This window comes from Monodon monoceros, unplaced genomic scaffold, assembly GCF_005190385.1.
Source record: "Monodon monoceros isolate NGI ecotype Baffin Bay Population unplaced genomic scaffold, NGI_Narwhal_1 Super_Scaffold_3, whole genome shotgun sequence".
Taxonomy (NCBI): domain Eukaryota; kingdom Metazoa; phylum Chordata; class Mammalia; order Artiodactyla; family Monodontidae; genus Monodon; species Monodon monoceros.
In genome coordinates, this window is record NW_021703780.1 from 3,071,292 (window position 1) to 3,086,886 (window position 15,595).

Below are 15,595 nucleotides of genomic sequence, written 5' to 3' on the forward strand. Positions count from 1 at the left end.
GTTGATAATTATTGGTGATGTCTCATACAGCACAAGTTAGGAGACCATAGAATTATGTCTTTAAAGTGCTGACAGAAAACAAGTTGTCTACCTAGAATTCTATATCCAGTGAAAATATCTTTGAAAAGTGAGGCAAAATACCTTTTTGAGCCAAACAAAAGCCGAGAGATTCGTGGCCAGCAGGGCTGCACTACAAGAAACGTAAAGGAAGTTTTTCAGGCAGAAGGAGATGTGATCCACCCACAAAGATGAAGTGACCTGAATTGGTAAATATTGTGGATAAATCTGTTTTTCCTAGTTTTTAATCTCTTAAAACTATATATAACATCACGCACTTTGGAGTCAGAAAACCCTGGGATTTATACACAGGTCCTCCACTTAGAGCTGAATGATTTGGGGGCAAGTCACTTAACCCGAGTTCTATCAGGAGTGGTCAGTTCCCTAAGGAAGGATGAGACTGCCAGGCATGTGGCCCATACTCGCCCACCTCACAGGACGACAGGCAGTCCAGGCTAGTCAACCAGCATTGCTTTTCTCTGACCACATGACCGATCCAGGGATGGGCACACAACATCTGTCTGGCCAGTCTGGGTTCTTCTTTTCTCTGAGTCTCTAGGAATAGGGTGGAATGAACCTAAAGTAGCCACCAAGTGGGGAGACCCTGCCGCAGCATGAAACCCAACGGAAAACTGCGGAGCCAGGAGAGCAACAGAGAAGGACAACGTTCTGAGAACTTATTTAGAGGCTCCAGATGCAGCCACGAGACAGCCAGAAAGGCCTGCCCCTGGACTTTTAAATTATGTGAGCCAACAATCTCCCAACCTTACCCCTTTTGTAAGTAAATTTGGAATTGACTTTGGACACAATGAAAAGCACCTAAACTGTACAGCATCTCTGAGAGGATGAAATGAGACAAATATGTAACCTACATGTTCAATAAATCCTGCATATGTCATCACTTTCTTATCACTACACATAGCTAATGCCCTTTAACCCTCCGTACAAGTAGGGTAAGGACTCTGTTTTATAAAGGAATTTACAGAGGTGAAGTGACTCATTAAGATCCCGGAGTTAGTAAATGACGTGACTGAGAGCTGTGTCCCCTCTACACTGTGGTCTCCACAGTAACGTTCCTGGCACGCGGTCGGCACTTGGTAAATGTTGATTCCCTGCCCGTTTCCTGTAAACGAGACCCTAAATCATGCCTGTCCGCCCAGAGATCTAAAAGAAAGTAGAAGCTGAACGGTTGCTTGTCTTGATTCTGGCTCATTGCAGTATAGTTTGCTCTTCAGAGCATTCTCTTTGAAGGATCTGACCTTCTCAAGGCTTGAATCTTCCCGTCTTAGCCTCCGAAGGCTCGTCCCTCTCAGCTGCCCCCCCGGGGTCTCCGCTGCGTCTGGAAGTGGCTGTCCCACAGATTCCCTGCCCCGGCTGGCCCTCTAGCACACTGACTTGCATTGTTCCCTGGCATGTACCAGCGTCCTCCTGGGCAGGCTGTCCCTGTGACCCAGGTGGCCCCCAGCCGCTCACGCCCCGTGTATGCCCTGTACCCTCTCCTCCCACCCAATTCACCAAAGTCGCCTTGGTTCATTCTCCTCAGTGACCAGGTGTGCAGGTCACACTGAACACATTCATGAAAAAAAATCCCACTGCTTTGGCCAAACAAACGTTCACAATCGGTGCAAGCTGACATGACCACTGCACTACAGATCATTGAAAGGAATTTCCCTAGAAGCCATGGGTATGTGCTGTCACCAGTTGACTAAAAGTTAGGAAGGTCCTGACGTGAGAGGAGTAAACATTTCGATCCAGGAATGTGAATCAAGAATCTTCTTCGATTCAGTCTTCAGCTCCCTGTTTTAGAAAATGGGAACTCTTGGCATGAAGCACTTTGCAAACTCATGTCTGCAGAGAGCCCTGCAGCAGGAGCTAAGAGATCGGGGTTAATGTCACTCCTTAGCCCCTGCTCTGATTATGGGAGAAACTTCTGGTTACCCATCCAGTGTCCATTCTCCACTTCTTCCTTCCTAAAAGGACCTCTGAGTTGGTGGCGGGGGCAGGGGGATAATGTGTGCGCGTCTAAAAGCCTACTTCTCTCTGCACCCACGGCAAAAAAAAATGTGGCCAGTGAAATGCAGGCAGAGGCCGTGGAGGGGGCTCCTGGCACAAGTCTTTAAAGTGGCTTACTCAGCCAGAAGGTGCCTCTTTACCCCCCTCCTTCCCACTTCTTGCCAAGAACCCAGACACCATGACCAGAGCTGCAGCAGCCATCCTGCAGCCCAAGGAGAACTCGAGTTTGAAAGCCAATGGCAGCAACGGGTAGAGCATAAAGAAGGTATTGTAGAGCTAAGGGCCTGGACTGGGTGTCTCTAGACTGTTTTAAGTTAGAGGAAAAAAATAACTCTAAGCCACTGTTGCTAGGAGCTGAACGTCAGCCTCAACTGGACAGAGTGACCTGAGGACATTGCTTACTTGGAGCCTTAGTTTCCTAATTTATGAGCTGATGGAGTCATGTGCCATCTCTACAGTTCCCTCTGTTTCTAAGACTCTATACAGATGCACAAGTACGAAAACCCTAAGGCTCACCGGATCTCTATTCCACCTTGGCCTCCTGGGCAAACTTGAAGGCATCTACATCCCTAGGTGGAGTCACGAGGACTATAAATTTATACCACGTGACCCAGCAGTTCCACTCCTGGGTATATACCCAGGAGAAATGAAAACACACATACACAAAAAAAGTGCATGAATGCTCATAGCAGTATTATTCTTACTAGCTAAAAAGTGGAAGCAACCTAAATGTCCATCAGTTGACGGATGGATAAACAGAAGGTGGCATATGCACACAGTGGAATATTATTCATCCGTAAAATGTCATGAAGTACTGACACCTGCTACAACAGGGATGACCCTTGAAAACATGCTAAATTTAAAAAGCCAGACACAAAAGACCACGTGTTGTGTGATTCCGTGTATATGAAATGTCCAGAAAAGACAAGTTTGTAGAGACAGATTTGTGGCTGCCAGGGGTTGGAGGGAGAGGGGAACAGGGAGGGGCGGCACGTGGGTGTGGGTGATGAAAATGTTCTGGAATCACACAGTGGTGATACTTGCACAGCTCTGTGAATATACTAAAACCCACTGACTTGTACTCTTTTAAATGGTGAATTTTGTGTCATGTGAATCATATCTCAGTTAATAGAAAAATTAAAAATGACTATGCAGCATTTCGAGTGAAATAGACTGCACCAAGCTAAGCTTCTCTGCATACGTGTCGGCACGCACGCCTTAAGAAAAGCACGAAGGGTCAGGGAGGTAGGGGGAAACGCCTCTAAGAAGCACAGGTATGAATGAGTCTGTTTTCAAGTAAATGGCTCAACTTTGAGCCATTTAGAAAAGCATGACCTTGCAAGAGAATTTCTCTTACACACTGGAAATAAATCAGCATTATTATAGTTGTCAAGTAGTGTTGTGTAGTACGCAAGTTACAACTAAAATGGGGTAAAAGGCGGTGTAAATGGTGAAAATGGTGTAAAAGGCGGTACTCCAAGGAATATTCATGAACTTCCCACTCATTTTCACAATAAGTACCCCCCGATGGAGTATTCTTGCAACCATAATTGCAGTAGGACATATGTGTGGTGTTTTAGAATCAGGAGATTCAGCGTTGCCTGACACTGACCCCGTCAGAGACAAAACACTCGACCCTGTGCCCAGCCCATGTGGGAAGGTTGAGTGTGGACCCAGGGACACCTTTGGGTTTTTCCTTAAAGCCAGGACACTTCTCTTTCCCTCCTTCATGATCCTCGTGTGGCCTTGTAAACAACAGGACCTGGGAGGTGCGGCTATAGAGAAAAGAACAGAGTCCAAAATCTGATTTGTACAGAAAGTTCTGTGAAATGAGACAAAATTCTCTGAGCCTCCGTCTCCTTACTTACAAAATAAGGAAGTCCAACTAGATGACCTCTTCAGGTTACTTTTAGCTCAAATTTCTATTAATCTAACACTGTTAGTGATGAAATGGGAGCTCAGCTTAAGTCATCAGCTTAGGGCTGAGGCAGAGGTGCAGGCAAATCTGGAGCACGTTGGGGTTCCCGTTCCTTCTCAGACGCTTGGGGTGACTCCAGCTCACCCTCCCTAACCCCAGCCTCAGAATCCTGCATCACATCCCAGTGGGTCTTGTAATTCGGGTACCATGCCTGACCAGAAAGTGAATGTCCTCCTGGTGGCACCTCAGGGAGGGCTGGAAGAATTACTTTGTAGAAATGGTGTCGAAAACACACACCGTCACCGTCACCCCCACTACTAAATCCCAGCACACAATGCTAACGTGACAAACGAAAGTAACAGTTTCAAAAAGTATCTCGTAATTCAGCTGTTATTCTGTGCATTTTCCTACTTTTGCAGTGTTTTCCTATGTGTGCATTTCAAGTCACTTTATACAAATGGGCTTCTAAAGCTTCGCCCTGTAGCGTCTGCTTGATGGTCGGTCTGGCACCCCTGTTCCACTCATGCAGAAGCGAGCCCTGGCAGTGTGCGTGTGTGGGTGTGCCGACGGGCTGGCAGGCTGGCCTGCTGGGTGCCTCCTGTCAGCTCTTTTCTCACAGGTGGAAAGAGAAGCAGGACACTTACAGGATGCCAAGAGGCACCTGGCAGGATTCCCTCTCGTCTCCAAAGTTACCCATCATGTGTCTGACAGGTTGTGGGAAGGCATGGCCAAGGGCGGATCCAGGGGGCCCTGGCAGCTGCCCCAAGTGATCAGAGCTCTTCAAACCAATGTTCCGCTTCAGCGAGGTTGTTGGAAGCTTTACACTAGCTCAGCAGGAAATGCACCTGCCTGTTCATTGTTAAATGTAGAAAATTAAAGCAGAATCCCCTGTTCCTGACCCGTTTGACCCTCTGCATCACTGGCTCTAGTTTTATGATGTATAATATTCAGAAGGCGAATTGCTCCTCATTCCCACTTGGGGGGCATTTGGTAGAATGAGCTTATTTTCACACTATTTAGAATGACACTGCTCACACTTCTTCTTTGAAACTGTTTTCATACTTCAGCCTCTTCACCCCTCCTCTTCCTCCTTGTTTTTCTTCTTTAAAAAAAAAACACACTTAAGTAGGAATAGAACCAAGTAGAATGAAATGAACACAGGGTCAGATTTAAAGTAATATTTTCTCTAATTTTGAATTTGTCTAAAAATTAGAGAAAAATCATAAACCTAGTTTCCTTGGTGTTTTTTCTTCCTAGAGGGGTACGTAAATATGTTTTGCACATCTGCTTATTACTTACACTTCTCTTCCCAAAATGAGAAGCTGACTGGCCCGGATTAAGGCAGAACATTGGCACATTTTGACAAAGTATAACTGATCCCACAGAAGCATATAATCTTTACTAAAAGTCACTTGTTAAAATCCCACAGCTTCTTTGGTGATTGAGTTCAAGTCTAGAGGCAGGCTTGGGTTCAAATCCCAAATTTCAAAGCTGCATGGTAGGAACACAACAAACTGAAAATTATAGTGGCTTACCTATTAAAAGTAGAACTCTCCAATAATCCAGAATTTATAATTTCATGTAAATCCAAAGGTAGTTGATGTGCAAACAGTTTGTAACGTAGTATAAACATAATTGCTGGGAGAAAGGTTGCCTGAGAATTTTAGTCTATTAACAATTTATAAATCTGTTGGGATTTCTAAGTACAGGGGATTTCATTAACTTAAAATGTCACCGTATCATATACCCTTTGACAGAATATTCCACCTAGAGAACTTCACACAATGATATGTGCACAAACTTATTCACTGTGGCACTATAAGATAAAAGCATAAGCCACCTACATGTCCATTGGTAGGGAACTGGTTAAATAAAATGTGGCACAGCTACATAATGGATACTATGTATCCATTTAAAGGAGGCTCTGTATTTTAAAGATACACTGTTTAGTGAAAAGAGGCAGCAGAACAGTATTGGTATCATAACCTGTGAAGAAAGAAAAAGGGAATGATCTCAGTAGGTTTCAAGACTCATGGAAAATTTCTGCAAGGACGCAAGAAAGATAACAATATGAGAATGCTTGCCCTCCGGGAAAGAAAATGCGTCAAGAGACACAGGAGGAAGAGAGGCTTTCTTTCCACTCTCTGTGCTTTAGAATTCTGTGCTGTGCGCATGTAGTAACTATTTGTAGAGGAAATAAAGGTATAGTAGGGTTTCTCCATGAGAATAGTCAGTGTGCTCTCAAGCAGGCATCTCTCAACTCTAACATATTTACTTGAAGGCATCTTAAAATCCGGATTGCTCTCCCCTCTTAAATTGGGTATGATTGTGGTTGGTTCAGTTTTACCACATTGAACAGTAAATTCATGTGAGATTTTACCCATCCCTTCGCTTTTCTGAAAGAAGGATTCAATATAATGTGTTCTGAAAGTGACATTTAAATTGATACTAAAGAGACAGAAAAGAGGACACCATTAGGACACAAACGTTTATGTGATTTTAGCCATTACAACAGTAGTTCAGAAAGATCTCAGATGTTACATGGATGTCATCAATATTACAAAGAGGAAAAAAAAAAAGGGACGGGCAACAGTGAAGAGCACCTGTGAACCAGCGCCCGGCCGCGGTGACCCCAGCCCATGCTTCTCTCCTTCCGCGGACCCCCTACCCCTCGCTCTCCTCCCGGCCTCCAGCCACAGGGCCTCCGGCCACGTCCAGCCGCACGCGGGGCTCAGGCCTCGTCCTCGCCCTCCTCCTCCTCAAACTCCCCCTGCTCGTCGGCCGTGGCGTCCTGGTACTGCTGGTACTCGGACACCAGGTCGTTCATGTTGCTCTCGGCCTCGGTGAACTCCATCTCGTCCATGCCCTCGCCCGTGTACCAGTGCAGGAAGGCCTTGCGGCGGAACATGGCCGTGAACTGCTCCGAGATGCGCTTGAACAGCTCCTGGATGGCCGTGCTGTTGCCAATGAAGGTGGCCGACATCTTGAGCCCGCGGGGCGGGATGTCGCACACGGCCGTCTTCACGTTGTTGGGGATCCACTCGACGAAGTAGCTGCTGTTCTTGTTCTGCACGTTGAGCATCTGCTCGTCCACCTCCTTCATGGACATGCGGCCCCGGAAGATGGCGGCCACGGTCAGGTAGCGGCCGTGGCGCGGGTCGCAGGCGGCCATCATGTTCTTGGAGTCGAACATCTGCTGCGTGAGCTCGGGCACCGTCAGCGCGCGGTACTGCTGGCTGCCCCGGCTGGTCAGCGGCGCGAAGCCGGGCATGAAGAAGTGCAGGCGCGGGAAGGGCACCATGTTCACGGCCAGCTTGCGCAGGTCGGCGTTGAGCTGGCCCGGGAAGCGCAGGCACGTGGTGACCCCGCTCATGGTGGCCGACACCAGGTGGTTGAGGTCCCCGTAGGTGGGCGTGGTCAGCTTCAGGGTGCGGAAGCAGATGTCGTACAGCGCCTCGTTGTCGATGCAGTAGGTCTCGTCCGTGTTCTCCACCAGCTGGTGCACGGACAGCGTGGCGTTGTAGGGCTCCACCACGGTGTCCGACACCTTGGGCGAGGGCATCACGCTGAAGGTGTTCATGATGCGGTCGGGGTACTCCTCGCGGATCTTGCTGATAAGCAGGGTGCCCATCCCGGACCCGGTGCCGCCCCCCAGCGAGTGGGTCAGCTGGAAGCCCTGCAGACAGTCACAGCTTTCTGACTCCTTCCGGACCACGTCCAGGACCGAGTCCACCAGCTCCGCGCCCTCCGTGTAGTGGCCCTTGGCCCAGTTGTTGCCGGCACCGCTCTGGCCTGCCGGAGGGAAAGAGTCTTCATAAGTCCCTGAGGACTGCCTTCGATTCCTTTTTCCCTAAACCCTTTAATAGAGCTCAGGGAGTCAGCGCTCCGAGCAGATTATTTCAGGTTGTCGTTAAAATGGCCAGACATTAAAATATTTGGTCGTGGACGTGATTATAAATAAGGAGGGTTAGGGACCTGGCTATTAGAGGTTGAACGGCATTTTGTTTTAGGGTATACTGAGACAAAATCAACACACAACTCTATACGTTCTCTAAGGCGGTCACACCGCTCCACCCCGAGCTGTCCAGCGTAAAATGTGCCTCCCAGGCCATCAGCCATGGCAGTCACTCACCAAACACGAAGTTGTCGGGCCGGAAGATCTGGCCGAAGGGTCCAGACCTGACCGAGTCCATGGTGCCCGGCTCCAGATCCACCAGGATGGCCCGAGGCACGTATTTGTTACCTGCGGGGACAGAGCAGGACTCAGACCTGCAGGCAGAGAGCTCGGGAGAGGAGGGCCTGGTACCAGCTTCCTTTTTGCAGGCGCTGCTTGTTTCCCCCAAACAAAGGACATAGGATGACAGGATTCTCAAAGGGGCGCCCGCTGGAAAACCTCAGGGAAAGATGGGAATCCTAAATCCGCCCGTCCACCCTCCCCTGGGACCACACTCCTGGGGTCAGTCCCCGGGGGAGAGGGGAAGGGATAAAGGCAATCACCAGTGGCTTCATTGTAGTACACGTTGATTCTCTCCAGCTGCAGGTCACTGTCTCCATGGTAACTGCCGGTGGGGTCGATCCCATGCTCATCGCTGATGACCTCCCAAAACTGAGACACAAAAAGCTTGCATTTAGCCACGCCCCACCCCTCAGAGAGGCTGCGACTCACAGTGAAAATCCCCGATCTCAGTTCCGATAACCCAACCTCTAGGAGCTTTAAGGCAGCGGGACCTGCACAGCCGCACGGCTTGCATTTTGCAAGGCCACGGAAGTGAAACTGGGCGTTTCCCGGGCGAGCAGCTGCTCGCGGCAGGAGGCGGGGGTATGGCGGGGAGGGGCGGACGCGCAGGGACCCCAGCGGCGCCTAGGGGGCGGGCAGGGGAACAGAGACCGGAGGAGGCTGAAGGAGGGGGGTTTTAGGTTCAAAGCACATCCAGAGACCTCAGGAAGATCGCTCTCCGCCCCTCCCCCCGCAGCTCGACTCGGGTTCGAGCGCGTCAAATCGATTCTCCTGGCGTCGGGGCCCCGCCCGCAAAGCCGCGCACACAGCCCGGCGGACACACGCCTGCGCTCTTCGGGCCCGCGTGCCAGGCTAGGAGAAGAGCCGGGAGGAAAGGGAGGCTGTGGGACCGGGATTCCAAACGAGTTACAGCATAAAGTTGAGAGGTTCCTCCCCATGGCCCGCGAAAGTCGCCTCGGGCCCACGTCCCGCTCTGCGGCCCAAAGCAGCCGGGAAGGTCTGCGCTTGGCGAGCCGCGGGCCTGCTCAGGACCACGCTAGCGCCCGCAACCCCGAAGGGCGCTAGGCCGGCGACCCCGGCCCCACCCCGGCCCCTCCCGGGCGCCGCGCCCACCTTGGCGCCGATCTGGTTGCCGCACTGGCCCGCCTGGATGTGCACGATCTCACGCATGGTGCCGGCTCGCTTCTTCTGGCCCCGGTCGGCGTCTGGTCAGTCTGTCCGTCCGCCTACACACCCACTGCAGGGTCACTGGGAACGCGCTCGGGAACCAGCCGGCTGAGAGCGTCCGCCCAGCGGGCTCGGCCTTTTATGCGAGGAGGGTGGGGCCGCCCGCGCAGGCCGCGCCCCCAGCCCGAGCTCCCCAGTCCCCTTCGGGCTAGCGCTCTCCAGGCCCCGCTGACGTAATGCTCCGGGCCCCAGGGACCGTCCAAGGGGCTGGACCACGGGCCCGCGGCCAATCAGCACAGGCTTGCGGAACGGGCGAGGCATGGGGGCTGCGGGGGGTAGGATGGGGGCGTGCGCATTGTCTAGGATGGGGGGGAGGATGTGGAAAAGCTGGGCCCTGCGACTGCGGGGTGGGTGGCGGAACCGAGGGCGGAGGGCGGCGACGCGAGGGCGACCAGGGTGGCAGGCCGGGTGTCTGGGGGGAGAGCTGGCACTGAACGGGTGGGAGCCAGGGGACTGGAGCCCGTGGAGAGGGTGTCAGGTGCGCCGGAAAGCAGAGCGCTGTGCTCCGGGTGCTGGCAGGTGTCAGGGGTGGCGGGGTGGCGCAGGTTTCGCTACCAGCGAGGATTGCGGCCCTCCTCCGCCCAGGGCCGGAGACCCCTAAGCCACCCTCCCTGGTGAGACCACTGCCCCTTTCCCCAGCGCTTAGAGGCCAACGGCTGTCCTGCGGCCGAACCTCGGTCGCACAGAGTCTTGGGAGAGGACAGGCTGCCCCAGGAGAAAGTCCTGTGTGATCAGTTTGTTGGGGTCTGAAGGCGGTGACCTTGGACACCTAAGGCCCAAGAGCCCCAGGGTGCCCTCCGCCCCGCCCCCCCCCCACATCCGCGCGTCCTCTCTTTTGTCTCCTGCCAAGGGCCCCTTCTCTGTGGCGGCAGCATCCATGGCTGGGGCAACCTCCGCGCCTCCTCCGCCCTGCGTGACCCTCTCCAAGAGTCCACAGCTCCCCGGCTGGTACCCAGGCCCCCTCCACCCCGCGGGTCGGCTTTTGTTCCTTGGGAGTGGATGGGGTGGGTGTGGCCGGCCGCGCGGGGTGGACTGTCCAGCGGTCGGAAGAGGGTGGGGTTCGGGGGCGGGGCTGCGGCAGAACAAAGAGCTGGAAAATGCGTGGGCTACCCTCCCAGAGCTGAGCATTTAAAAAGCACTGGGTTCAGTCCATCTATTGTCCAGAAAGGGGTTGGGTTCCAAGGGAGGTCATCGCCCGCCCCACCGCCAACATTCTCGTCATCCATCAGGCGCCGGACCTCGAGGCGGCCCCGTGGTCCCCAACCTTCTTGCTGCTGCTGCGGGTGAGGGACACGCCTGAAAACTGCAGCACCGCGAGGTAGAGGTCACCCGAGACCCCGAGGCGCTTCCCGCGCGCGTGCGCAGAGGCTCAGCCCAGACACTCCTTCAAACCCACAATTTCTACAGAGTCCAAGAAGGAGCTGATCTCTTTGTTAGTTTTCGTGTGTGTGTGTGTGTGTGTGTGAGAGAGAGAGAGAGAGAGAGAGAGAGAGAGAGAGAGAGAGAGGAGAGCGCGCGCTGGAACCTGGCTCCCGCAATTCTGTGGGTGAAGCTTCCTCTCCTCCACCCTGACCCTTGACGGGTCTTCTGCGAGGTGACGTGACCCCTTTTCATCCTCAGGCGAGAGGGCCCGAATGAGCCGGGTTCCCGCGGCGGAGCGCAGCCCACAGCTGTTGAGTGAGACCCTCCCAGAAGTGTCAGCAAGCTGTCATCGCCTCCCTTCCCGCTGGGGGTGGAAGGGGGGCTTTCAGCCCAATTCCTGCGCACAAAGAGAGACAGAGAGAACAAAAGCCCAGCCGCCCCCAAACACCCCTTGTGCCCGACTGCAGCTCTAGGCAGAGGTCCCCAGACGCGGCGGCCGGAGCCAGGGTTGGGAGGGGTCGGACAGGGGGCAGAGGGGCGGAAGGTCGGCCCACATGCCCGCTTGCGGGGCTCCAGCGCCTGACCCCGAGTTACTAACCCAGCTCCCACAGATGCAGAAGCGTCCAGGGCGAGTGATGCCCGGGGTCACACAGCAAGTTAAAGACAAGACTCAGGCCGGAATCCCGCTTCCGGCTCCCAGCCCTGGGCAAGGGGCCCGCGTCCAGGCAGAAAGGGCTGTGCCTAGTGTCAGCACCCGGACCTGGGGGTGGCGGCTTGGGTGGGACCGAGCCGCGCGGGAAGGACCCAAGCGACGGCCGCACACACGCTGCTGGTGTGGCCGCGCGCCGAGCGGCTAGAGCCCCGCCCGGGCGCCGAGCGCAGCGCTCCCGGGGATGAGCTCCTCGCCCGACACCTTGGGCCCCACCAGCTCCCGCACCTAACGGTTTATTTCTCAGCTCCCGTTTCACCGCCAAATTTCCGCGGAGGGCCCGGCGTGGAAACGCGTGTTCAAGATTACGTGGATAAAAGGACCCTTTCCTCCAGGGTTTCTTTTTTGGGAAGGGGCTTAGGATAAGGCGAGGGTGGAACTCATCCTTCCGAAAGCCTGGATGCCCTTGAGGACTCAGCACTTTGGGCTCAAGGCCTGCCTTCATTTCATACCATTTGCCGGTACTGTCCCACATCCCCGCCTCTACCGAGCGGGCATTCTCGTTAACTGTTCCACGGCCCCTCCCCAACTTGGAAGTATGATACTGCGCATTTTAATTTTCACAAGGAGCTGGTTTTGTGTCGGAAGGATGTGTTGATGACAGCCAAGTCTTTCCCTGAAGTTTTCAGTTTATCTGCCAACCCTTATCACCCTTATTCTGCTTAGCTCTCAGAGAAGAGGCTGGTGAAGGGCTTTCAAAGAGAAAGACAAATCGCTCTCGGGTCCTCCAGCATCCAAGCGTTTCTTTTTGTCTGTGTATTACACACAATTCCTCTCCATCTCGGTCGTTGTACATCAGACATGAAGGCGTCAGAACAGTATATTTCATCATCACTTACATGCTATTAACTTTAATGATGCACTAACATTTCTAAATTTTCGCTTCCTGAGACCATTGTAGAAATTACACATGTAAAATAAAATTCAACCTTTATTTTATGAATAGCATTGTGTGGCTGAGGTGAGTAAGATACCCGCTAAGCTATTAAAATCCTATTTGCTCTCACACTTTTCAGAGTATTTTCAGGGGCACATTCTCAAGTGATTTTGCATTTATCTCTTACGTGGCCACAGAGTTGTGTTAATTAATTGAAGTCTGATAGAAAGGGGACATTACATAGCTGATTTGGTAGTAAATTTTTAAAGCGTCGTTTTCTTAAAGCAAGGTATATGTTTTTACACACACTGAGATTGCAAGACTCGTAGCTTTCGGATTTTCCCACTGCCTGCTTGCATTCACCACTTAATAAACAGCTCACAGGCCCGGTAGCCTGCCAGCCGACTCTGCCGCCGAGATGCACGCGGTTTCCTAGGCAACCGACACTTAGCCAATGAATGAAGAGGAATCGAAAGAAAGAGACTGCAAATCCATCATTATTTCCTTTTTTTACCCGTCCCACTGCTCTCCAGCTAGAAATATTGGAAAGCTACCAACCCTAACATTTATGCAAAGGAGTCAAATGCCCGGAGAACTGGGCCTAGGAAGGGGTCCAGCCCTGTCTTGTGACTGCGGGGAGGGGGTAGTGGAAAGGGTTCACGGGACTCGCCGAGACGTGTGCTTTCTCAGCTTTGTCACTCCCCCTGTTGATGTCCCACTGTCCCCCGTTTCCTCCCAGGCCTTCCCTCCCCCCGTGAGAAGCCAGCAGCTCCCGGCAGAGCTGCCCCGGGGGCTCTTTAATCAAAGGGCTGCCTGGGTGGGAGCCTCAAGCCCTCGTCCTTCCGCAGTCGTGGGGCTCTGTGGGGACCCAGGTAACAAAAGACGAAGATGAGCAGAGAAAATTCCGAGGCCGTGAATGCAGGGTGTGCGGCGACATTCACTTTTGTTTCGCCATGAAGCTGGCTGTTTTCCCACGGCCGGTGACGGAATCTGGGTTAAAATGGCCTCAGTCCAGACTGAGAGCGCTGAGCTTTCACCGAAGAGCTTTACCGTCTTTGTCCTGCAGATAGGCAGAGGGAGCCGGACCCGGCTTTCCCCGGCACAGCTTCCCTTTTATAAGCGGCCCCCTGCCCCCTACGCCATCAGGGGTTTGTAAGATTCTTGGGCTGGGGGAGGGCAGGCCAGAGGATGCGGGCTCTGTGAATCCTGGGTGGACGGGCATCTCGTGACACAGAGTCAGACTGGGCGGAAAATAGAAGCAGAGTAGAAACCACCCTTGAATGGGACCGTTATAGCGTACTAAGATTGACAGGTGCAACCCGTGACATCAACAAACGTAGAAATAAAGTCCTTATGAAATGAACGCTACACACAGAAGGTAGGAGGGGAGCCATTTTAAGTTTCAGCACAGATCGCTGTAGTAGTGATGTGACTGCGGGGCTGCCACCCCCCGACCCCCCAGTAGAAACCAGTCCCCCAGCCACTGGTGCTCATGGAGATCCAGGCAGCTCACCATTTGCCCCAGACCTTTGCTTGCCACTTAAATAGAATTAAAACGTGTATTCAGATAGATAGATGCACACAAATACATAGAGTAACACCCTTGGCCTCTTGGATTTAGATGTCTGGTCACCATTAACGATGTCTTCACTGCAGAAACAGGTCACCTTCTGAGCAGGAACTCTTGGCTTGACGTGTTCAGCCTCCTTTTTAGTGGCCACCACATATTCATGGTACATTTTCAAGAAAATAATGCATTAGGAGTACCTCTGGGAGGACTCTCTACCTCTTTCAAAATAACCACTAGAGAGGAAACGTATCAAAAGATTTGGTTTCTCACATATCTCCGGAAGAACTGAAAGCAGAATTTCGAAGAGATATTTGTACACCCCTGTCCACAGCAGCGTTATTCACAATAGCCCACGGTGGAAGTAACCCTAAGTGTTCAGCAATAGATGAATGTACAAAAAAACCAAATGTGGTCTACACATACATGGAATACTCTTCAGCCTTAAAAAGGAAGGAAATTCTGACACCTGGTACGACATGGATGAACCCTGAAGATATTATGCTCAGTGAAATAAGCTAGTTATGAAAAGACAAATACTATATAATTTCATGTATACAAGGTACCTAGAGTAGTCAGATTCATAGAGACAGAGGGTAAGAGGGTGGGTGCCAGTGGGGAGGCGAATGGGGAGTAAGTGTTTAATGGGGACAGAGTTTCAGTTTTGCAAGACGAAAAGTGTTCCGGAGAGGATGGCGGTGATGGTTACAGAACAATGTGAATGGACTTAATGCCACTGAACTGTGTGTGTAAAAATGGTCGAGATTTTATGTTTATGTGCGTTTTACCACAATTAAAAATAATTAGTTCCTCACTATCTATGAAATACCTAGTGGCACCTTTTTTGTCTTGATGCTAATATGGTGCCCCAAGTTTCTCAGTGATTGATAGACAGATACATAGATAGATACATAGATGATAGATACATAGACACTAGGTAGATATTTTAAAAACCAGTATCAATTTCATCATTCATTCCTCCTCCTTTTGCCCCGAAAGTGGTGTCAGAGGCATCTCAGTACTGTTGGCTCCGGGCTCTCCCTGTTCATTCGTCTCCACGGACTCCCCGTGGTCCACAGTCTTAGCGCAGAGTTCAGGCTGCTCCAGCCCGGGTGATCTGCCATCCCAGGGTCACCTGCACCCTCTGCCTCTACAGTACATCCCAGGAGACTTGGACCTGCCCGCCCATCTCCTTTCAGGACGTGTTCTCCCCGCCTCTGAGTCTCTGCTCATGCTGTGCCATCGACCTGGAGTTACCCTCTCCTCTCTTCACCCGGTGACATTTCGATTGTTCTTCATGCTGCAGCTCAACTATCTGTGATTCGTCCCCCTGTTGCCAGGAACAACGAACTGATGATGCTCTGCTCCGCCAGAGGCTTCTTCACGTGGTTAATGCCAGTTTTGCATTTGTTACATTAAAGCAGTGATCACTGGGCTTTTTCATTGCACACCTCCACCCGTTAAAAAAAGAGTTGAGAATGCATATTGCCCAATACTGTATATGTATATTTATTTATCCATAAATTGTATATATTTATTTATTGTAAACATTTATTTTATTTATTTTTGGCTGCATTGGGTCTTTGTTGCTGCACGTGGGCTTTTCTCTAGTTGCAGCCACCAGGGGC

At 51.9% G+C, this 15,595-nt stretch overlaps 1 protein-coding gene across 1 annotated transcript; it reads right to left on the reverse strand.

Moving 5' to 3' along the window:
- Nucleotides 1–5,643: 5,643 nt before the first annotated feature.
- TUBB2B (tubulin beta 2B class IIb) lies at nt 5,644–9,574 on the reverse strand. The gene is made up of 4 exons (XM_029242435.1): nt 9,339–9,574; nt 8,486–8,594; nt 8,121–8,231; nt 5,644–7,780 (listed from the first exon to the last, which is right to left on the reverse strand). Exons 1-4 carry the CDS (start codon nt 9,393–9,395, stop codon nt 6,720–6,722), a joined length of 1,338 nt encoding a protein of 445 aa, XP_029098268.1. The 5' UTR covers nt 9,396–9,574; the 3' UTR covers nt 5,644–6,719.
- Between the last annotated feature and the right edge of the window lie 6,021 nt (nt 9,575–15,595).